The sequence below is a fragment of the Natator depressus genome, chromosome 24 (genome assembly GCF_965152275.1).
Source record: "Natator depressus isolate rNatDep1 chromosome 24, rNatDep2.hap1, whole genome shotgun sequence".
Lineage (NCBI taxonomy): Eukaryota > Metazoa > Chordata > Testudines > Cheloniidae > Natator > Natator depressus.
Window position 1 is genome coordinate 12,915,954 of NC_134257.1, and position 23,882 is coordinate 12,939,835.

General features: G+C 56.2%; 1 protein-coding gene across 1 annotated transcript; it reads right to left on the minus strand.

Moving 5' to 3' along the window:
• Nucleotides 1-7,285: 7,285 nt before the first annotated feature.
• Nucleotides 7,286-10,636, minus strand: LOC141977500 (B-cell receptor CD22-like). Its single transcript, XM_074939018.1, has 4 exons — nucleotides 10,597-10,636; nucleotides 9,590-9,931; nucleotides 8,805-9,094; nucleotides 7,286-7,399 (listed from the first exon to the last, which is right to left on the minus strand). Exons 1-4 carry the CDS (start codon nucleotides 10,634-10,636, stop codon nucleotides 7,286-7,288), a joined length of 786 nt encoding a protein of 261 aa, XP_074795119.1.
• Nucleotides 10,637-23,882: the final 13,246 nt, after the last annotated feature.

Genomic DNA, 23,882 nt, shown 5'->3' on the forward strand with positions numbered 1-23,882 from the left:
AATACATAGATTGAGAAAAGAGTGTCTGTACATCTGGGTGTAGTGCTCAGATGATCCACAAATGCAAAGTTTGTTTTTAAAGTCATATGCTACATAGAGTACATAATCAGCAATAACCTAAATTTAGGTGAATAGAGTTAACAATACCTTTTAGATATTAGAACCCAAATACTCCAGTACATCACTCATTAAAAGTCATACAGAGATTTGGTTGTGGAAAATGGAATATAACAAAAAATAAAGATGGTATCTCAGTAACTGAAAAATAGGTAGATTTTTTATTAAGAAAATGCAATCCACGCGGAAAATATTTCACTTACCTTCCTGAGACTACTTACACTTGATCTTAGCCAAAAAGGACTATGCTTGCTCTGAAATATAAAGCAAAGACGCAATACTTTTACGCTACCCCACACCACACTGCCCTCTCGCTTCCACTCCTTTCTATATCACCAGGAGCCGCTTGCAGCCATGCACCACACCCCATTAACAAGACAGCGGCAATCACTGCCCCGGAGTGACTCCGATGCGGTCACTCAGCGCGCGAACTCCCCGCACCGGTTTCTGCTCAGACACAGAGAATTCTCTCCGCCCGCGGCCACGGCTGATCTCGCCGGGCCCCCCGGCTGCCGCCGGACGCGGCTGATCTGCATAACCCCGCCCCCCGACAGGGGACCCTCCCCGCGCTACCCCCTCGTCTCCCCGCCCCAGGCGCTGGGTGCCGCGCTCCGCCGCAGCCCGCTGCCCCTCTCGGCCCCGCCCCGCTCTCGGACTCGGACCCGGACCCGGACCCGGCCCAGGGGGGCGCCTCCGGCCGCCACTGCTCCAGCCACCACCCCGTCCCTGCCCTGAGCTCCCCCAGCATCTGCACTCGGCTCGGGGAGCCCGGCAGTGAGAGCCGGGCTGTGCATGGAGGGGAGTTTCTGGGGGTGCGGAGCGTGCAGGGGCGACGGAATTTCCGGTCCCTAAAAGTGGGGGGCCACCAGCGCCGGAACGTGGCCACCCCCCTCCCTCGGCTCCCCTTCCTCCTAGCCCCCACCCTTGCCGCTCCCCTTCCCCCAAGGCCCCGCCCCCGCACCGCCCCTTCCCCCAAGGCCGCACCCCTGCACCGCCCATTTTCCCCAATCCCCCACCCTCGCCACGGCCCCTTTTCCCCGAGGCTCCGCCCTCGCTTCGCCCCTTCCCCCAAATCCCCGCCCCTGCGTCGCTGCTTCCCCGAGACCCCGCCCCCACAGGGCCATTCCTCAGAGTCCCCGCCCCGCCCCTTTCCCTGAGGCTGCGCCCTTGCCCCACCCCTTCCCCCAAGTTCCTGCCATTGGCTTCCCCGTCTCCTTGAGACCCTGCCCCTGCACCGCCCCTTCCCCAGGCCCCGCCCCCGGCCTGCGTCCTCCCCTCAGACCCCGCCCTCACGCCACTTCTTTCGCCCAAGATCCCGCCCCCCATTGCTCCTTTCTGCCACCACCATCGCTTCCCCCTTACGGCAGGTGCAAAGTGAGGGATCCTGGCCCCCGGTCCGCACCCCTGGGTGCGTGGCACGGCTCATTGCGAAGAACGGAGGAGTCGAGAGGTTGGAAACTAGAGCCTGGCACATGAATGAGTGGGATTGTGTTCTGTGATTGGCTGCGATGGGGGGAGACCAGGGGTGGCACCCGCCTCTTCCCACTGCGGGGGTGGGTAAAGTGGTTAGACAGAAAATTGTGGGGTGCTCCCCTCCTCTCGCCACAAGGCCCTGCCCCTCTCTGTGACCCTGCCCCTCCTCTCCCTCCCCCCAGACTCCGCCCCCTTGGGAGACTGGAAGCCGGAGCCCGGGCCCCCCCCAGCAAGCGTACATTAGCTTCTTGGTGTATGTAATTGCTGATTTATTTCGTTAAGTAGCGCCTTGCTGCTCTGGGGATGTTGTGGGGAGGGACTTCTGCTGCTTTTCTGTTGTTGTTTTTTAATTTCCCGCCGGAGAGCGATTGGCTCCCGGTTGCACAATCTGCTAAAAACCCACCTTTGAAAGGCTGCCTGCTGCATCATTTTTCCCTTTCGCTTTCGAGCCCCGGAGCCCCCTGCCCTCGGCAAAGCCTCCCTGTCCCGCGGCAGTCACCCAAACTCATGGGTTTGTAAACCCACTTTATTATCCAGTAACAATAAACAAAACAAAGGCAATTCCCTGTCGAAAACTGTGTTAAAGCTGAGAAAGGGGCTGGACCTGGAGGGAAACAGCAGCCTGGTAGGTAATGACACCTTGTCCATGTCTAGTGCTTTCCGGCCAGAGATCTCCAAGAGCTATTTAGTTGGGGATTGGTCCTGCTTTGAGCAGGGGGTTGGACTAGATGACCTCTTGAGGTCCCTGCCAACCCTGGTATTCTAGGATTCTATACACAGGAGGGCAGGATCATTTCGGGGAAACCAAGGCAGAGAGCAGGGCTGTGGTTTGCCCATGGGCAGGCAGACCGCAGATCGCCTCCCTCCCAGTCCTGTTCTCAATCTGCTAGGCCAGCCTGCCTCCCGAAAGCCAACACATCCTGTAAAATAGGAGCTACAATTAAACTGCCCCAGAAATGCCTAGTTCCAGTGGCCCAAGTGGGACCTTGCCCCAGGGCTCTGCTGCAGGGTGGGAGGAGGGCTGGGAGTCAGGACACCTGGGTTCTTGTGGGTTTCCCCAGCTCATGGAGGAGGGTAAATGCTGCCCGGGGCGTGAGTGGTGGACTCTTATAGAGATCCGGGTTGTGGCGGTGCGGAGGGGACCGTGGATGGCAAGGATCTTGGCCGTGCTCAGTTACAATAGCCCTTGGGCCTGTTATAATAGTCTCTGGCGTCATCTGAGGGGCAGGGAATCTCCCCAGCACATGGGATTTCCTGCCGGGGACACAGGCAGAGAAACAGATTGTTTGAAAAAGGGGACACTCCCCCAGCAGGAGACCTGTGTGTGATGTCTGCCTGTACCTGCAGTAATGGGGGCAGGGAGGGGGAGGGGAATCCAGGACTCCTGGGTTCTCTCCCCAGCTTTGGGAGGGGAGTGGGATCTAAGTGGTTAGAACAGGGGGGAGGTCTGAGAGCCCAGGCTCCTGGGTTCCATGCCCACTTTTACCTCCTTGCAGGGTTGTGAACTGCAGTTACTTGGTGCACTAACAACGAACATCCCCAGCTGTATTTGGGCAGAGATCTCCCAGCCTCCTGTGCCAGCGCAGGACCTGGCTATCGGATGTGAAGGAAAATCTCCCCTGAGCCATTAGCGGGACAGGGTCTATGGCGCATGCTCAGGTAGTGCTGATTCCATCCAGCTGGGGGCAGGGGTTCACCCTGAGGGGGGATGGGGGACCACAGGCTGCAGCTGCATACTCAACCCCAGCCAGTATGTGGAGGCAGTGGGGACCCAGGGGCTAACAGGCCCCGCCCTCACTGACCTCAGAATGAGTCTGTCTATGGGGCACTGGGATCCTCTCTGCTGCCCCCTGGGGAAGGAGAGACAATTATCCCCTTTCACTGTTTATTTTCCTTCTTTAAACATTTCCCCCCAAATGGATCATTTCCCCCTCTGGCAACCCCTTCCCCTCCAAGCAGGCTGCTTCTGCCAACCCTCACACACACAGTGCAGTGCCCAGCCCCTCCAGCAGGGGGTGGCAGGGACACACATACACACACACGCCCAGCAGTGGGTTGATTTCCTTCACACACCCACACTCCAGGTTTTCCACAATGCAGCCAGAGCCCCCCCTTTTCCTGCCCTTCCCCCAGTTCCCACCCAGGTGGGTCCCTTACCCTGCAGACTCCCCCCTGGTTCTTTCCATTGGTGGATTCTCCTGGCCAGACATTAAACCCTGAGGTTGCTCAGGAGGAAGAGCAGCGGGACCCCTGCTCCGAAGCCTGCCATGGGGCCAGGGCTCAGCTGGTACCAGTCAATGCTGTCTGTGGGGGGGAAGGATGGAGAATAGGGTCATTAGCTCCAGTGTCATGCAGGGTGCAGTGGGGCAGGCCAGGGGAGATGGGGAGGTGGGAGCTGGTTGAGGGGGCAGCATAGTCCTTGGGGGGACAATGAAGGCAAGTCTCAGTGGAGGGGGCAGGAAGGAAGCTGGGTTTTTAACCAGGAGAATTTTCCTCCCAAGTGTTTATTGGATATTGGAGTTTCTTCCAGGTTTATAAAACCTCCAATCTCGTCTTAGAATCATAGAATATCAGGGTTGGAAGGGACCTCAGGAGGTCATCTAGTCCAACCCCCTGCTCAAAGCAGGACCAATCCCCAACTAAAGCATCCCAGTCAGGGCTTTGTCAAGCCTGACCTTAAAAACCTCTAAGGAAGGAGATTCCACCACCTCCCTAGGTAACGCATTCCAGTGTTTCACCACCCTCCTAGTGAAAAAGTTTTTCCTAATACCCAACCTAAACCTCCCCCACTGCAACTTGAGACCATTACTCCTTGTTCTGTCATCTGCTACCACTGAGAACAGTCTAGAGCCATCCTCTTTGGAACTCCCTTTCAGGTAGTTGAAAGCAGCTATCAAATCCCCCCTCATTCTTCTCTTCCGCAGACTAAACAATCCCAGTTCCCTCAGCCTCTCCTCATAAGTCATGTGTTCCAATCCCCTAATCATTTTTGTTGCTCTCCGCTGGACACTTTCCAATTTTTTCACATCCTTGTAGTGTGGGGCCCAAAACTGGACACAGTACTCCAGATGAGGCCTCACCAATGTCAAATAGAGGGGAACGATCACGTCGCTTGATATGCTGACAATGCCCCTACTTATACAGCCCCAAATGCCGTTAGCCTTCTTGGCAACAACGGCACACTGTTGACTCATATCCAGCTCATATCATCCACTGTCACCCCTAGGTCCTTTTCTGCAGAACTGCTGCCGAGCCATTTGGTCCCTAGTCTGTAGCAGTGCATGGGATTCTTCCGTCTTAAGTGCAGGACACTGCACTTGTCCTTGTTGAATCTTATCAGATTTCTTTTGGCCCAATCCTCTAATTCGTCTCTTATTACAATAGCACCTAGAAGCCTCCGCTGAGATCAGAGCCCCGTTGTGCCGGGCGCTGCCCAGACACACAGCGAGAGACAGGCCCTGCCCCAGCTGAGATCAGGGCCCCATTGTGCTGAGCACTGCATGGACACAGAGACAGAGACAGGCCCTGTCCCTGCTGAGATCACAGACTGCCCCAAGTGAAACCAGAGCCCCCTTGTGCTGGCAGCTGCACAGGCCAATGGAAGAAAAAATGTAAATGATCACATTTCTCCCCAAAAAAGTTTCCCCCTTTTTCCCAAAAAAAGTTTTAGGAATTTGGCATTTGAAATTTTGCTAAACTTTGAATCTACCCTTTCGCCAAAAATTGAATCTGACTTTGAGCAAACATTTCCTCCAAATTTTCATCCATTGTTTTATCTGCATTTTGATCAAGTATGGTTCTGTTCAGTCATCATAATTGTCTGTTTCCCAAAAACCTAAACAATTTTGTTTACCATTCCCCCACACACCATTTTCTGTTTAAAAGATTATTTAACTTTAATTTTAATTGATTATAATTTTCAACAATTGCCCCATGGGCAACAGGTGTCAAAGGAAAGGAAAGGCTGTACCTCCCCACACAGTCAGGCGTGGCCCCACCCATGCTCCGCCCCCAGTTCCCTTCACACTCTTTCGTGGCTGAGAGGCTGGGGCAGGCAGGCTGGGGTCGGTGCTTGTGAGGGCCAGGGCTGGGGGTGCTGAGGCTGGGGCCACGCCATGCCGCCCGGTGCTGGGGTTGGGAGTGCTCTGGGACTGGGAGCACTCAGGGCGGGGGGACAGTGGCTGCGGGGGGACAGGCAGGGACACACACACACACACACACACACAGAGCAGGGCTCAGCTCCTCCAGCAGGGGGCAGAGGACACACACACACACACACACATACACACACACCAGGGCTCTGGACTCTTGGGGGGAAAGGGCAGAAGAAGGTGGGGGGCAGAAGGGGAGGGGCGGGACCTCAGAGAGGGAGGGGCAAGAGGCTAGCCTCCCCCAGTGGCTCATTCACCCGCCGCCCATGAGTTGCCCCTTCAAAAACATTGTAGGTAAAAGCTGGGATGAAAAAATTAATGAAAAGTCTGGCAAAGAGCTAATTTTGAGGGTGGCAAACCAGACATGTTTTTCCCGATGATTAAAAAATATTAAATTTCAAACAACTCTACATTATTTGAATGGGTGTTTTTTGGCCTGATGACAGGCTGATTTGCAATGTCATTCAGCAGCTAGATGGCTCTGTGCGCTGGACAGGGATACTGGAGCCTGGTCAACAAAGTGGACCCAGCTGGAGCACGAGCTGGGAGCTTGTTTATTGTGGTTGGCCTTGGAGAAGGACGGTGCTGGGGTGGCATGGGGTGAGGGTGCATGGGGGGCTCTAAGCCATTCCCTGGCTATGTAATGCATAATGTGGAGTCAAATGCGCCCAGTACTTACAGATAACAGTGATAATGAATGGCAGGGAGGTGGATTTCCCTAGGGTGTTGTGCACCTCACACTGGTACTCTTCCCCATCAGCCACCTAGACATGCAGGAAAGCCAGCTCTGGCTGTGCCCACCCCAGCTGCTCGCCATCTTTGTACCTTTCACTCCACCATAGGCGCTGGTGTCCAGCCAGCACATCAGGGACAGGGGTTCCCCCGTGCTGTGATAAGGGCCTGAGGTGGCCACCACATGCACCATGGGGGGAGGGGCCTGCGGAGGAAGCAGAACCAGATATTAGCTAACGGCGCCCACGTGGAACAGCAGCTGGGGGCTTAGGCACAGCATGGCATGGGGCGGAGGGGCTCCATGGCTCTGTCCCTAATGCTCTAGCCCCACTCCCATATTCAAGTGATGATGTAAGGAGGGCCCCTGCCCTCTCCCATTTGTGAACCTGGTTCCACCCCCTTGGCTATGGCACTGCCCCCAACTGGAATGTCAGTGATGGAATGGCCCCCCAATATGTGCTTTCCTGCTCTGCCCCCATGGCTGTGGCCCCACCCACAATTGGAATGTAGGTGAGAGAAGGTCCCCTCCCACCTGTGCTCTTTGGTCCCACCCCCAGGGCTGTGGCCCTGCCCCCAGTTGGAATGTCAGTGACAGAAGGGCCCTTCCCATCTGTGTTTCTTGACCCCCACCCTTAGAGCTGTGGCCCTGCCCTGGCACTTGCTACTCACCAAGGATGGCCACATAGGTGGTGGGGGATATGGCCAGGTAGCCGAGCCTGGTGCCAGAGACCCACTCTGTGCAGGTGTAATTGCCCCCATAAGACAAGGTTGTCCCCTGCTCGAACTGCAGAGAGGGGCCCCTGGGCAGGTCCTCATAGTTGTGAACCCAGAAGTAGAACTGGTCCAGACCTGCTGTCCCCCACACAGCTCAGCGTGAATGAGTCACCCTCCTTGATCAGGCCCGGGCTATCTGCGTCCACCAGGACCTTAAAAGGCCATTGGAGATGGGTCAGAAGCAGCACCCTTGAGGGGAAGGCCCCGTGCCCCATTCCCTGCCCCCCTGAGCCAGCCAGTCCCTCACCCTGGGGCCAGATGGGAGTTGGAGCCCGCTAGAGGGGAAAGGCCCTGTGTCCCTTTCTCCACCCCCTGTGCCAGCCAGACCCCTGCCTTAGGATCGGATTAGAGCCCGTGCCTGCTAAAGGGGTGTGATGTTATTGACATGAACTGTAACCGTATAGATCATTGTTGCAACCAAGGTCCTATAGGGCACCAAATCTTGTACAAAGGAGATCAAGTGAGATGTCTACAAAAAGGTTATAATTTGCTGGTTACGATTATGTTGTCTGTATGTGTGTATCATTTTTGTCGTTGAAATTATGAATATTGGCTTATGTACTTGTAGCTCAATGTGCTTGATTCTAAGAAGCATTAGTGAAGCATTTGGTCAGCTTCTTGAGAAAGGAATTTGCAGATTAAGTGCCCAATCAAGAAACACTTAACTGACAATGGACCTTGGGAGACTCCAATCCACATATGAGGAGTCTTCCTGGGACATTCAAGGTAGCATGTGAGCAATGGCTGCCGCCTGCAAACTGAATCATGGATGGACATGTGACTTGTCCGTGTGACTCCACACTCCGTCTTGCTGCTGTGATTTTCCACAGTAAGAACAAAGTGGAGTCCTTCCACATGGCAGAGAATATAAAAGGCCCTGGAAACCGCTTCATTTTGTCTTCAATCCTGCTTCGGACTTCTGGAGGAACTTTGCTACAAACTGAAGCTCTGAACGAAAGACTGAATGACCCATTCCAGCTGTGGATGTTCTCCAGAGACTTGATATGAACCTGTAGCTTATTCCATCACTGCTACAAGCCTAAACTAAGAGCTTTGCCATTACTGTATGTAATTGATTCCATTTAACCAATTTTAGCTCACATCTATATTTCTTTCTTTTTATGAATAAACCTTTAGATTTTAGATTCCACAGGATTGGCAACAGCGTGATTTGTGGGTAAGCTCTAACTTGTATATTGACCTGGGTCTGGGGCTTGGTCCTTTGGGAACCTTTTCTCTTTTACTAGGGAATTGGTTTTCATAACCATTCATCCCCATAGTGAGTGGCGCTAGTGGTGATACTGGGAAGCTGGAGTGTCTGAGGGAATTGCTTGTGTGACTTCTGCTTAGCCAGTGGGGTAAAACTGAAGTCCTCTCTGTCTGGCTGGTTTGGTGTGCCTTAGTAGTGAAGGAAACCCAGCCTTGGGCTGCAACTGCCCTCCTCTAAATAATTTGTCCTGAATTGATACTCTCAGTTGTGTCCCACCAGAGGTAGCATTGTTACAAGGGGAAAGGCCCCGTGCCCCATTCCCTGCCCCCCAGCCAGCCAGTTCCTACCCTGGGGCTTGATGGGAGCCGGCACCCCCGAGAGGGGAAAGGCCCCATATGCAACTCACCTGTGGCTGGGGGCTGGGACCCTTTGGGGAGGCACCTGTTCTGGTAGCCCCACACCCGGCACTCCAGCGCTGCCCCCCGGTGCTGCCAGACGATGTGCATGCTCAGCCTGCTCTCGCGTTGGCCAGCTGCAGTTTCCTCCAGGATCCGTGCGCCAGCTCTGTCGTACCAATACAGGCCAGAAGAGGCTCCCCCAGTCCTGGTGATGCCATAATTGACCCTGCAGGGATGTTCTGTGCAGGGTGGGTGATGGAGGAGCCAGTCACTGCTGGGGGCACGGCCATGGGCCCAGCCACCTCCAATCACCACCCACTACCCCTTCTTTGAGAGCATCCTCAAGCCCAGGTTGGGGTGTGACCTGTACCAGGCTCCCCTCCCAGAGCTGGGAGTGAACCCAGGAGTTCTGGCTCCCAGCCCCCCCTGCTGTGACCACTAGATCCCACTCCCCTCCCAGAGCTGGGAGAGAACCCAGGAGTCCTGACTCCAGTTTAGGCTTCCTCTAACCACCAGATTCCACTGTTTCTTCACAGCTCTGCAGAATGTGGTCATCTGATTTTGAGTGAAATGTTAAGAGCAGTGTACAGCAACCGTCCTTGGGGATGGTTCGATGGGTGTTGGGGTGCAGCCACCTCTGGGGCAGGGCAGCTGGGGAGCAGCCGCACACAACACTGCACGGGGCCGGGCTGGGTTGCTGGGGAAATGTTTCTGGAAGAGGAGCTGGGGATTACCTGACACCGTGAGGCACAGGGCTCGGGGGCTTCTCCAGGTTTGGCTCTGGGTCTGGAACTCAAAGGAGTAGGCGCCCCCGTCTCCGAGCGCCAGCGGGTTGAGGCGCAAGGTGCAGTTGTGCTGCAGGTCGCCCAGGAACTGGACGCGCTCGGCCTTGCCATAGCCCTGCCCTGCTGCTGCAGTGAGCCGCACAATTCTCTCCTTGTTCTGGCTCCAGGTCATGGCCCTGACGAGCTGCCCCTCGGGGTAGGTGTAGGAGCAAGGGATTGTCACACATGAGCCGCTCCATCCAGCCAGGGGGTCCACGGGCAGGGTCACCCCCCAGTCCTGGCAGCCTGCACCTGGAGAAGCATCACTCTGCTATCCGCAGCACAAAGCCCCCTCGTGCTACCCTGGGGCATTGGGGCCACGGGCCAGCCCTGACTGCCAGGGAAGAGCCCTGCCCCCTTGTGACGAAGTGGGGGATTTTCTTGTTTTTTCCTTGTTTTTCCAATGGTTTGCATGCAGAGGGGGTGGGACTCAGTTTTCCTGGGTGTTACTGGTTTAACAAGGTAATGGGAGAAGGAGTTTGTTGTTACAGCCTGCAGCGCAGTGCCCCCTAGTCCTGCCCTGGGGCATCGGGGCCAGCCCTGACTGCCAGGGGAGAGCCCCCACCCCACTCCCTGCAGCACAGTGCCCCCTAGTCCTGCCCTGGGGCATCGGGGCCAGCCCTGACTGCCAGAGGAGAGCCCCCACCCCAGTCCCTGCAGCACAGTGCCCCCTAGTCCTGTCCTGGGGCATCAGGGCCAGCCCTGACTGCCAGGGGAGAGTCCCCACCCCGCTCCCTGCAGCACAGCGCCCCCTAGAGGTTGCAACTGAAACGCAGATGTTCCAGATGCCCCCTGCTGGATTTCAAGCATTGGCAGGTGGAGCTGTCGCCATGGCAGAGTCTCCCACATTCCCGGCTCTCTGTTCATCCCCGTTACTGCATCCCAGCCCCAGCCCGAGCGCAACCAGCACCACTCACCGGTCAGGATGGAGAGGGCCAGCAGCAGCAGGCCCTCCATCTCCTCCAGGGTGAACGTTGACGTAGGGCCTACAAGAAAGGGAAACCGGCTTTGGGCCCAGGAAAGGTTCCTATGAAAATGTTTTCAGCACAAAGGGTGTCCTAGAAAGGCTACGAGCTCCATAGCGAGGCCGGGCTTTGTTATGCAGACAAAACTACACAGGATCGTTTTAGGAGACAAGGCAAAGATGCCACGTTTTTTATGGTAACAATTTGATCTATAACCACTAGCTAATACCTAATACTTGTACACATACACACACAAATGTTCTGCAGCTGCTAGATAGTTCCCAGTCCTGAATGTAGCTCGAGTTCGTGGCTTGGGTTCGGAGCTTGTGGCGGCTAACTGGCCAGGAAAGCCCGGCACAAGGAAGGGCTGGGTCTCTGTGGGGCATGCACCGATGCCCTTCCATGTTGGCAGCGGAATGTTACCCTCCAAAGTCTTCCCTTTCACCCATCCTTTTTGTAGGCTTTAGTTTGAATCCAGAGTCTATAGGTCTTGCTGCGTCACACTGCCTCTGGGTCCTGTGTGATTGATCACCCATCAATTGCAGACATGACTTTCAGCCTGGGACCTGGCTTTGATGTTCCTTCAGTTGTACCTTTCTTCTTTTCTTTTGAGGGTGGACTCCTCTTACTTTGTCAGGGCTGTTGTCTGCATCTTCAGCCGTTGGGTGTTTACACTTTATTTCATCAGGACAGGCTGGGGCTGGAAGTTGATTCCATCATCCATACATCCCTCATTCACACATCTAAACTACACGAATAAGACTACATCAGGGGGTTTTGCAAAATGAAGGTTGCAGCAGGCTTTTACAAAATGGAGCGAGCATTTTAAAATGGAGTTTGAGTTACAATATGGACAAGTATAATGAATGGCAAACAGTGGGCAGAAGTTACAACGTTGAAATAGGTTTCAGAGTAGCAGCTGTGTTAGTCTGTATTCGCAAAAAGAAAAGGAGTACTAGTGGCACCTTAGAGACTAACCAATTTATTTGAGCGCAAGTTTCAGTGACTTAAGCAGCAATTGGATTGAAAGTGAAATTTACAAGGGCAGATGGCTGAACAGCTATGGCTCTTAACAAGCATCTTAATTGTCAATTAGCTAGTTATTGGGGTGACCGGTTTTATGAATGAATGTTGTTTCATTCATAAACTTTACTTATGAACAATTTCATTTATCAGTTCTACAGCTTGGGGCTAAGGCAGGAGATCTCAGATCTAGTCACGGCTGGAGCCTGATATAGGAGTCACATAGTCATTCTCTGGATTACTTCAGAATTCCCAGTGATCCCGCGGAGGTTTGACAGGTTCGTGTCCCCAGGTCAGGCCCAGGATTATGGAAACTGGGGTTCAGCTGGGAGCCCCTTGGGCACAGCTGTGACACTTGCACTTGAGGAATTATTAGCACATTTAACAAAGTCACAAAGGCTCCAGCCCAGCGAGGTAGATAGAGAGACGGCAGCGGGTCCCTCTGAACTGTCCCGTGCAGAACAACCCGGACTGTCAGCCAGTATCTTCCTCCTCACCATCACCTTCCTCGCTGTCACCATGGCACCTCCCAAGGGCTACATGACGCTCTCCTGCCCGCAGGCTGGGATGCGACTTGTACTTGACGTTACGCTGATGCCACCCTGCCTAATGCCTGTTCCATAGGGGTGTCTCCCCTCTTCCTTATGTGTATTTCCTCCCCCTACCAGTGATCGGGGCCCTTCCCCTATAGGTAGGTCATGGTTCTCTGGTGGTCAGACAGCTGCCGATGGGCCCATGCTAAAATATCCGCAAGCTGGTGTTAGCTCATGTTCCTGGTGTCGTTGTGAACAAAGCTCCCCCTTAAACACTCTGTTCCCACGTCCCCAAAACGTAGGGGTCACCGTTAGGCCATTTCTCTGTGCCAAAGTCCATAGGCCCCAAGCCTTATGCTAAGTGCTGATGCCAGCGTCTCACAGGAGACAGGCCTGTGGGTTCCTTGCACTGCTGCCACATAAAATAAATGCTAAAGCCAGTTGTATGGGCTACACAATGCTGCCACAGGGCCCCATGTGACCATGAGCAAGCCACGCCGCTCCGTGCCTCAGTTTCCTCACCTGTACAAGGAGGATAAAAAACTTACTTTTGTCTCTTTAGACTTCAAATGTTTTGTGGCAGGGACTGTGTCTGGCTGTGTGTCTGGGCAGCCCCTGGCACAACAGGGCCCCAATCTAAGCTGGGGCAAGGACTGTCTCTCACTGTGAATGGGCAGTGTCTGTCACAAGGGGGCCCTGATATCAGCTGGGGCAGGGACTGTCTCTCTCTGTGTCTGGGCAGCGCCTGACACAACAGGGCCCTGATCTCAGCTGGGCCATAAGACGTGACCATGACACGTGGGGTATAGTAATAATGACCTTGCAGTGTTTAGCTTTATTCAGCATTGCAGCTTCCTGCCTCCCCAGGGAGACCTGAGAAGCTCCCAGGCCAGCCGCTTATTGCTGCATTCCTTGATCTGCCCATCTTAATGTCAGAAGGGACCTTTATGCCCACACAGTTTGCCCAGCCCAGTGACCACCCCCAGGGATCCCGGCCTCCAGCCCAGATCTGATGGTCGAGCTACAGCAGTGCTTTTAGGGATGTCTGATCTCCATAGAAAGACTCTGAGGGCTGGAGACTCTGTCATGTCTCTGGAGCTGTCCTTCCCAGGGTCAGTTCCCCTCCCTGGGGAAGATCTGTCCCTTATTCCCAGTCTCGATTTCTCTGGCTCCATCCCCCAGCCATCAGCTCTCAGTCTTCCCCTGTCTGTTTGGTTAATGAGCCCTCTGCTCCCCAAAACCTCCCCCAGCACCAGGGAGGTGCTGACAGACCGGGATCTAGTCCCCTCTGAGCCCTCTCTGGCTTAAACTCACTAGATCGAGCTCCTTCAGTGCTTGGCTCTTGGGCAGGTTTTCCAGCCCTCAGATCATCCCCGTTGCTCTTCTCCGACACCTCCCCCATTTCCGGACACCCTGTTTGCCATGCGGCCCTCCAGAGCTGGACGCAGTCTACCCAGTGTCACGTCCAGCGGGGATCCCAGCTATTCCCTTGCTATTTCCCTGTGTCTCCAGCCCAGGGTCACGCTTGGCCAATGAAGTGAGTTGTAGCTCACGAAAGCTTATGCTCAAATAAATTTGTTAGTCTCTAAGGTGCCACAAGTACTCCTTTTCTTTTCACCCAGGATAGTTGGCTCCACCAGGACACCTGGGTCCTTCCCAGAGTTGCTGCTGAGCAGGGTACAGCCCCCTGAGCCTAGTCATGATGGACTCACCCAGCGTCCCATGGGGCTGGCTCCCCCGCTGTGATACACAGTTCCTCTAGCTGGGCCCTTCTCTCTCTGCTCCACTGGGGCCAGAGATGCTGAGTTCGTGTCTCGGAAGATCTGATGTGACACAACGATTCTAAGAACAGGATCTCATAGAGAAGGCAGAAGGGGCCAGTGATTATCTGCAGTCTGGAGCTTGCTGCACCAAGGCTAGTGGTGAAAGCAGCCCTCCTGGGTTCTTTATCCAGCTTTGGGAGGGGAGTGGGGTCTACAGGTTAGAGCAGGGGCAGGGGCTGGGAGCCAGGACTCCTGGGTTCCATTCTTGGCTTGGGGAGGGTTGTGGGATCTAATGGTTAGATCGGGGAAGGGGGCAGGGGCTTTTCCCTGGTAGGCGGCTGGGTGCTGTGAGCATCTCAGACCTGTTCCTAGCAAACATGTGTCTGAATCACCAAATCGACACCCCAGACGGCGTTAACCAGCCCCTTGCTGGCTGAACAGGCCATGGGCACTGAGCTCTCCTCTGCCCCCTAGAGGGGAGGTGGGCATTAGCGGGGGGGCATGAGTATGGGGTACAGAATGGTCCAGCAAAGACCCCAGGGGAATTCAGTCTCCCTGGCACATGAGCTGGGCCTTGTCTTTGTTCTGCCAGCAGCCTCCAGGTGGTGCTGTTACAATTTGCCCTTAGTGTGCAAGCAACTGTTCAGGCTTTGGAAGAAATTTGTTTTTCATTCGTTTTTGCACTTTAGTTCTCTCCGGGGTGCTTGCTGCCTCAATCCCTCAGTCTGTGGAGAGTTATTTGCTCCCTGGGAACCCAGCCTTGGTGGTTTCTGCTGAGAGTCCCCACAGAGGGAGTTCCTTGGATGCTGTTTACAACCATGTCTGTCCAGGACTGGTGCACATACAGCAAACAAGCAAGTTGCACTGAGAATATACCCAGCCTCCATGGTGCTAGTTTCTCCTCCTTCAGATGACTGACCTACAAAGCCCTGGATTCTGCTCCCACTCCCCAGAGGGGCAGCGATATTCCCGTGTTTGCGCAGCGCCTAGCACACTGGGGTGCTTGCCTGGGCTTGGGTTCAGCACTACTACAGTGCAAATAATAACTAATAATAAACCTACAAGATCCTCTATTTAAAATTTCAATTACTACTTCATCCAAACACCATATAACCCAGTTACCAGGTGCACACAGACGCTGCGCGGGGACAGCTCACTGGTGCTAAGATGCAGCCACCTCTGGGGTGGAGTAGCTGGGTAAGAGCCACACATAACACCAGGCAGGGATGATTCACTGGGTGCTGAGATGCAGCCGCCGCTGGCACAGGGCTGCCAGGGAACAGCTGCACATAATGCCCCAAGGGGATGGCTAGCCCAGCGCTAAGCTGGAGCAACACCTTCCATTTCAGTTTAAGCTGCTTTGAGACTCTAAGAACCACTGTCTCCCCCCACACACATACATCAAATCACCTGGGAGTGTGAGATCTCAGGAGCACAGCAATTACCCTGGCCCTGGGGCTGCATTGTCTGATCTCAGTGCAGACAGTAACCAGGAGGCAGTGGGCTATGGCAGATAGACAAACATCCCTGCTCATGTATTTGTAATCCACGAGCCCATGTGCTGGGCTGGCAGGGGCTGGGGCTCAGGGGAGGAAAAGGAACGGTGATAAAGACTTCCTGGCTCTTAATGGCACCAGGCCCGATCTTCACATGTCAAGAAAAGCCAGTGGTGAGAGGCGGTGGGTAGGGGTTGGGCAGACTGGGAACCAGGACTCCTGGGTTCCATTCTCAGCTCTCAGAGCAGAGTGGGGTCTAGTGGTTACAGGATTCCTGGATTCTATCCCAGCTCTAGGAGGGGACTGGGGTCTAGTGGTTAGTTTGTGGTGGGGTGGGTGTCTGGACTCCTGGGTTCTATCCCTGGTCCTGGGAGGGGAGTGAAGTCTAGTGGTTAGAGCTGGGGAGTGGAGCTGGGAGTCAGGATTCCTGGGACAAAACCTGCAGAGGCTGGTTTGGAAATGTCACAAGCGGGTGCTAAGCTGGCCCCCTGGGCAGGGTGGCATCAGGAGACAGTGAATGAGCGAGGACTAGCTAGGCGGGGGACCAGCTGTGAAGGGCCCCCCCCGCAAGCAAAGAGAAGCAGTGGGTGTTCGATGTGCTCGAGAAGGGGGAGCCGGAGGAACTATGCAATTACGAGCACCTGGCACATGCTGGCTGCTCTGCTTCTTCTGCAGCCTCATGGGCTCCCCCTCCACCCTGAACAGCCATGAATGTAAATCTTTGCCAGGCCCAGTTCACACCTAGACCCAAGGTGCCATCCTCACCTGTTCTGCCTGCTGCTTTGCAGAATGTGGTCTGGTCCTTGGGCCTCTCATTCCAGCCCCATCAGGCCTAGTTGACATCTGGCTGCATCTCACTCCCCCTGGGAGAAGTTAAGCCCTTCGCACCCAGTGGGAAGCTGGGCCAAGTGAGTGGGGAAACCAAGTCATCAAATGATTACAAAACTCTCAATATTCTCCACCACCCTCCTCCCTCGGAAGGAGATTTGGGGGCACAGAGGGCTCTTTAACCCAGCTGACAAAGGCAGAGCGAGATCTGATGGCTGGAGGATGAAGCCAGACAAATCCAGACTGGATATAAGAAGCAGATTTTCCCCAGGGATGGAGCAGATTCTCCAGCCCTTGGAGGCTTTCCATTGAGATTGGGCGTCTCCTTCTAAAAGTTCTGCTCTAGCTCAGCTACCAGACATGGGCTTGTAATCTATGAAGGGCCTGGAGTTGACAGCACACATGCAAGGGGGCAGAGTTGAGGGTACTCTAGCTCGACCCCCAGATCTGTGCTGGAGGTGGGGGGTGGCGCAGCCTGGATGCTCATAATGGTCCCTTCTGGCCTTAGGTCCTGTAAATCTCTGAGTCCTGCCTTCCAGCCCACCCCCTCCCCCATCACTGCTTCTAACCACTGGGCTTTATCGTCTCCTAAACAGCAAGACTCTCACCCTTGGGAGGCAGGAAGTTTCTCTCGGCTCCTTTCCCCAGGGTGGGAGGCTGCAGAAACACATGAGGAGGGATTATTTTTATTGGCCTTGACCCCACTGCCTCCATGATGAGTGTCAGCGGTGGGATCAGCCCAGACAACCAGCTGCTCTCCCAGCTCTGGGGGTAGGTGAGAACTGCTCTTAGATCTCACCTCCCAGCAGCTTTCCCTAGTCTGGGCCAACAAATGTCATGTTTAGGGAACACAAAAGGCTCTTCGTGTCTGCAAGGCAGATCAGAACAGCTTCAATGGGAAACAAGTATCAGAGAGTGTTTTTCTGAGCTGGCAGCCGACTGATGCATCCCACCTCAGCAGCAGCTGACTGAACGCACCCCGTGGGGCGTATCTGTGAGGCTGTGAAATAGCTGCTGCCCCTCACCCCAGAGGCGGCTGCATTTCAGTGGTGAGGGAATGGGTCACCAGGTTCACACACTGTGGAGTGTTTTGGAGAGACACCAGATTAGTCTATAATTGTAGTGTGTGAACAGCAAATTCATTAGAGCGGGGTGTGGGGGTGGGGAGCCAGGACTCCTGGGTTCTATCCCTGGGCAGGGACTGTCTCTCAGTGTGTCTGGGCAGCGCCCAGCAATATGGGGCTCTGATCTCAGCTGGGGCAGGGTCTGTCTCTCGCTGTGTCTGTGAAGACTCACCATGTTGAAGTTTCCACACTCACAACTCTCACCAAAAGCATTAGAGGAATTCTCAAAGAACAAGCAGCCGAGGCCCCTGTTTCAGCCCCATCTTGACAGGGAGTGCGGGCGGGGGGGGGGGGCGGGTGTTGGAGGAGGGGAGCTCTCCCAGGACAGCTGCGTTGTCAATGTGGTGGCTGATTGGAAAAGATCAGGGCGTCGGGGGGAATGGTTTTGGGACGAATGTCTGTGTTTTCACGGATATTTACCTTTTACCCCATTATACAACCCCATACACCCCCACTGCTTACCTATCCATCCCCATCCCCCCTCCATTATCCATCCCTATCCACACCCATTATCCATCCCCATCCACCCTCACCAACTATCTATCCATCCCCGTCCACCCCCCCTTTACCCATCCCCAGCTACCCTCCACTGCCTATCCATCCCCATCCACCCTCCATTATCTATCCCCATCCATGCCCTCCACCTCTCCATCCATCCCCATCCACCCATCACTGCCTATCCATCCCCCTGCCATTATCCATCCCCATCCACCCCCCTTTATCCATCCTCCCCTGCCGCCCATCTATCCATCTCCATCCACACTCCATTATCTGTCCCCATCCACCCCCACTGCCCATCTATTCATCCCCATCCTCCAACCATTATCCATCCCCATCAACCCCCCTTTACCCATCCCCATCCACCCACCATTATCCATTCTCCCCCGCCACCCATCCATCCATCCCCATCCACACTCCATTATCTATCTCCATCCACCCCTTCATTATCCATCCCCATCCACCCCCCTTTACCCATCTCCATCCACCCACCATCGCCTATCCATTCCCATCCACACTTCATTATCCATCTCCATCCACGCCCCCCCATTATCCATTCCCATCCACCCCCACTGCCCATCTATCCAACCCCATCCACCCCACATTACCCATCCTAATCCTCCCCCACCATCCCTTGTTATCCATCCCCATCCACCCCCACCACCTATCTATCCATCCCCTCCACCCCCACTGCCTATCTATCCATCTCCATCCACTCCCACCGCATATCTATCCGTCCCCATCCACCCCCCATTGTCCATCCCCATCCACCCCCATTATCAGTCCCCATCCTCATCCACCGCCTATCTATCCATCCCCATCCACCCCCACTGCCTATCTATCCATCCCCATCCCCATCCACTGCCTATCTATCCATCCCCATCTACCGCACATCTATCCATCCCCATCCCCATCCATCCACCACTGCCTATCTATCCATCCCCATCCCCATCCACTGACTATCTATCCATCCCCATCCCCATCCACTGCCTATCTATCCATCCCCATCCCCATCCACCCCCACTGCCTATCTATCCATCCCCATCCACTGCCTATCTATCCGTCCCCCTCTACTGCACAGCTATCTATCCATCCCCATCCACCCCACCGCCTATCTATCCGTCCCCACCCACCCACCACCGCCTATCCATCCATCCCCATCCCCATCCACCCCCACCGTCTATCTATCCACACGCATCCACGTCCCACTATCTCTCCCCGCACATCCCCCACTATCTAGCCATCTATCGAGTGGGCGCCTCCCCTAGGCTGGGTGACCTTCTCTGAGTCACGCAGGTGCTGTGTTTATGCTCCTACAACTAATGACTCTTCACTTCCCCTTGTGTATCGGGGACTAAAATTATCGTTGCTATAAAAGCCCGCGGGGCAGGGCGCAGTCGCTCTGGGTCTGTGAGCTCGCAGCACCGCAATCAGTCTGTCTTCAGTGGCACAGTTGTTAATAGAACCCAGGCGATCTGCTCCCAACCCCTCCCCCTGCTCTGACCCGCCAGACCCCACTCCTGCCAGGGCTGGTGATAGAACTTGGCTCCCCGCTCTCCTGGCTCGCTCCCACTCCCCTCCCAGAGCTGGAAGCAGTGGACAGACAGACACAGAGCCCCTGCCTGGGGCCGGGAGAGGGGCGTGGGGTGGGGGAAATACCCCAATGATTTGTCTGTCGCAGATTCACCAGCGATGTGCTGAGTCACTGTTGATGACTCAGTACCTAAGGACCCACTCCCTGCCCCATTCACGGACCCTGCCCCACTGATTCCCCCGCCCGCCCCTCACCCTACGGGCAACAGCTTCATTGCCGCTGCGAGGAGCATTTCCACCCGACACCACGGGGTGGCGCTACTCGGCAAACCTGGGCCCTTGGGATGGACAGCTAGATAGTGTCCCATAGAAATAGCCTGTTAATTAGCATAGACCGATGGAGAGGGAAATTTTCCAATAAGGAGTCTCTAACTATCTCTGTCTTTACTCCTGGGTTCTAACCCCAGCTCTTGGAGGGGAGTGGGGTCAAGTGGTTAGAGCAGGTACTGGGGACAGCCCTCTGCTTCTCCAGATTGGAGAGAGCAATGGGGCAAATGCAGGATGTACGGACAGGGATGAAAGACTCCCCTCCTCAAAAGCCAAGACCACTCAAGTTACAGGGAACAGCTGGCACCCCCAAGGGGGGAAAAGCCCATGCCCCATTCCGCGCCCCCCCAGACAGTCCCCTGCCCTGAGGCCGGATGGGAGCCAGCGCCCCCTAGAGGGGAGAGGCCCCCTGACCCATTCCCTGCCCCCTCCCCTTTAAGTTGCTTTTTCTGTCTCTTTAATTTTCTGGCTCTTCTCTTACCACTCACTAGTTGCCGTGGGAACCAGCTGCGTTACACCTGGAGCCGGTCTCTGATTGGCTGCCCATGCGGGAACAAGCGGTTGCCTCATAGGGAACCTGTGGTTACAAGTGGGTGTCGTGTATTTAAAGGGGCCCCCGGGGAGAGGCCGCCAAGCAGCAGTGCCTGGGCGCTGGCCCGTGGCGTGGGGAACACCCCAGGGCTGGGGGGAAGCTCCCGCCCCCGCCCTGACATACTGAGCCCCCTGGGCAGTGCGCCCGCCTGGTGTCACTTCTGCAAACGCGGTCATTGGGAACTCTGATGTCATGCATGGGGAACCCCTCCTCCCAGAGCTGGGAAGAGAACCCAGGACTCCTGGCTCCCAGCCCCGCCCCACTTCTAACCGCTAGACCCCACTCCCCTCCCAGAGCTGGGCACAGAACCCAGGAGCCTGGCTCCTGGGCCCCTCCTGCTGTAACCACTGGAGCCCCCCCAGAGCCAGGAAGAGAACCCAGGAGTCCTGACTCCCAGCCACTGTGCTCTAAGTGCTAGACCCTACTCCCCACCCAGAGCTGGGGAGAGAACCCAGGAGTCCTGACTCCCAGCCCCCCTGCTCTAACCCACTAGCGCCACCCCCCAGAACCCAGGAATCCGGGCTCACAGTGATCTGGGGACAACCAGACTGTTATTTAGTTTTAGCCCCGCCCTGCTGAGGGGGTGGGGAGATGTCACTCTGGCCAGCCTCGGAAAACAGGTGGTGTTTCCTCTTCAAGGGGCGGAGCGGTGCTTGCCCCCTATAAGCCGGGACGCGCAGCCGCTGGGCTCAGTGGGGCAGTGAGCTCGCGGGGAACGGCGGCCGGGGGGCATGCGCTCTCAGAAAGGTGAGTGGGGGGCACTGGCCCTTTAAGAGAGGGGCGTGGCTGCTTTAGGGAGATACATCGTTTCTTCTTTGCTCCTGTTACCAGCCGCTGAATAAAAGCGGGGTGCTGTGACTTTAAGGAGGGGTGTCTGTATGGGACCAGTCGGTATACAGACTTGCTTAGCTGTCCCATGAGGTATACAGCTATTCTAGACCGGGCTGTATTGGCTCAGTATCTCTCTGCCTGAGATGCAGCTATGGTAGAGTGGGCTGTATTGCTCGGGGGGGGGGGGGCTGTATTGGACCGGTATTACTGAGCATAGGGGCTATGAATGGACCAGTCTCGCGGTGCCTGGGACACTGCTGTCATAGACTGGACTGTATTGTGCAGGAGGGGCTCTATATTGGACCGGTATCGGTGGGCCTGGGACATAGCTATAATACACCGGGTGTAGGGGCCTTCTATATTGGAGCAATCCCTATACAGAACAGGGTAGCTGACACCTGAGTTACAGCCATATAGACTAGTCTGCATTGAGCGGGGGAGGGGAAACTATATTAGACTGGTCTCAGTGCAGACCATCAGAGCTGAAACAGGGCTATAATACGTGGGGTGGGAGGAGTTCCTAGGGCTGCATGGTCTCTATAGACTGGTGCTGTAATAAGGACTGGCTATGACCAGTTGTTAGGGCAGCTGGTGCCCACACTGCAGTGGTATACGCAACAGGGGGGTAGGTGGTTAAGGGCTGCCTGGACCTCCTGGGTTCTGCGCCCCCCCTACCCCCCCCCAGGAGGGGAGTGGGGTCTAGTGGATACAGCAGGAGAGGCTGGGAGCCAGGACTCCTGCGTTCTATCCTAGCTCTGGGAGGGGACTGGGGTCTAGTGAGTCAGAAGCAGGGGCGCTGGGAGCCAGGACTCCTGGGTTCTCTCCCTGGCTCTGGGACGGGAGTGGGGTCTAATGGGTGGAGTGGTAAAGGGATCTCCTGTGACGCTGGGGGGGGGGGGGTGTCTGGGCTGTCCCCTCCCCCCTGTGGGCCTGACCGTCGCAGGGCAATGGTGCGTGGAGCGGAATCCCCGAGCAGTAGCTCTGCGTCACCGGGAAACCCCTGCCGGCACTGAACCCTGAAGGTGGAGAGGAAACAGCCTCTCCAGCGGACAGCCAATGACAGGCCTCGAGCCCGAGGAGGAGCGGAGGGTCTGGGGAACCCTCAGCCCTTCCCAGCCCCCGCTGAGGGTCTCCCCGGAGCAGAGAGGGACGGACGGTCCCTGCGCTATCCCTGCTTTTGGTAGAGGAATCCTGTCGCAGGAGCCCTGACTCTCAGCCTCCCCCCCACCCCGGTCCAGAGCCAGGGATAGAACCCAGGAGTCCTGACACCCGCCCCCCGCGCTTTACCGTCCCACACCCGTTTCCAGGACACATTGTCTCATTGCCCAGTGGGTCGGTGTCATCGGGGTGCGAGTGTCTCAAATTCAGTCTCGGTTTGAATGTGGGGGCGGGGGAGGCGGAAATGAAATCCACTGGGGTTGGGGGGCGAGCTAGGACGGTGCTGGGGGAGCTTTGGGGTGGGGGTGTTGGGGTATTCTGGGAGAAGGAGGAGGGCAGGACTGAGGCCGGGGAGAGCAGGACTAAGGCCAAGGAGTGGATGAGAAGTGGGGAGGGGGCAGGGAAAGGGGGCAGCTCCAGAGCGGAAGGGCAGGCAGGGGGTGAGGTGCCCCCCCACCCAGAAGAGGAGCACTGGCTGGGACCTCTGACTGGTCAGATGGGGACCACCCCCCACACAGGAGTGGGTTGGGAGCAGCAGTGGAGAAGGCTCTTGGGTAGCAGATGGGGAGTGGGGTGGGTCACAGGGCTGGGGGGGCACTAGGCTCTTGTCAGGGGGCTGCCCCCTCTCCTTCCCTCAGGAATGGGGACTCCGTTTTCCCCGCCCCCCGCCCCCGCCGCCACCCTGGGCTAAACCACCCCAGAAACTGACTCCCCCTCCCCCCCAGTCCTGGGTGTGTCAGCCCCAGCTCTGGCGGAGAGGTCTTGTGGTTGGAGGAGGGAGGGCCAGGACGCCTGGGTTCTGAGGGGAGTGGGGTCTAATAGCCGGAGGGGGCTAGGAGCCAGGACTCCCAGGTTCTCTCCCCAGCTCCAGGTACAGGGTGAGAGCTGGGCAGAGAACCCAGGCACCCTGACTCCCAGCCCCGCCCCCACCTGTCGCTGGGTCACGTCACTTCCCGGCGGGCGGCGTGGGGGCGAGTGAGCTGTTGCTTTCCAGCATGGAAGGAACACGCCGCCGGGTGGCAGGGGCAGCCCTGCCGGGGGCATGGGGCGGGCGGCGGCAGCCGCAGCCAGCAGCAGGGGCCTTCGTCTCTCCGTGTCTCAGACGGTCCATGACACGTTTTCCTCCTGGGGCGGCTTGGAAAGGAAAAATCCGCTGTGTAGGCACCGGCCTGGGTGGAAACGATTGCTCCATGGGTGTGGGGAGGGGCGGTCGGAGAGCGCCTGAGACATCCCATTAGTGTCCTACCTACCACTAGACCCTAAAGCTGAGGAGACAACCCAGGAGTCCTGGCTCCCTGCCTCTAACCAACTAGACACGCCCCCCCCCCCCCCCCCAGCCAGAGAGAGAACCCAGGCGTCCTGGCTCCCTGCCTCTAACCAACTAGCCCTCCCCCTCCCTTCCAAGAGCCAGAGAGAGAACCCAGGAGTCCTGACCCCCCCAGCTCTAACCACTAGACCCCACTCCCCTGTCACAGCCAGGGGATGGAACCCAGGAGTCCTAGGCTGAGTGCTTGGTCTCCCTTCCCTTGCCA

Excerpts from the sequence above, each read along its gene's own strand:
- LOC141977500 (XM_074939018.1), bottom strand. The coding sequence starts at position 10,636 with ATGGAGGGCCTGCTGCTGCTGGCCCTCTCCATCCTGACCG. Across the intron at positions 9,095-9,589 it reads CCTGTGCCTCACGGTGTCAG|AACATCCCTGCAGGGTCAAT; the intron begins GTAATCCCCAGC and ends CACCCTGCACAG. Across the intron at positions 7,400-8,804 it reads GGCTCCCATCAAGCCCCAGG|GTCCTGGTGGACGCAGATAG; the intron begins GTAGGAACTGGC and ends TGGCCTTTTAAG.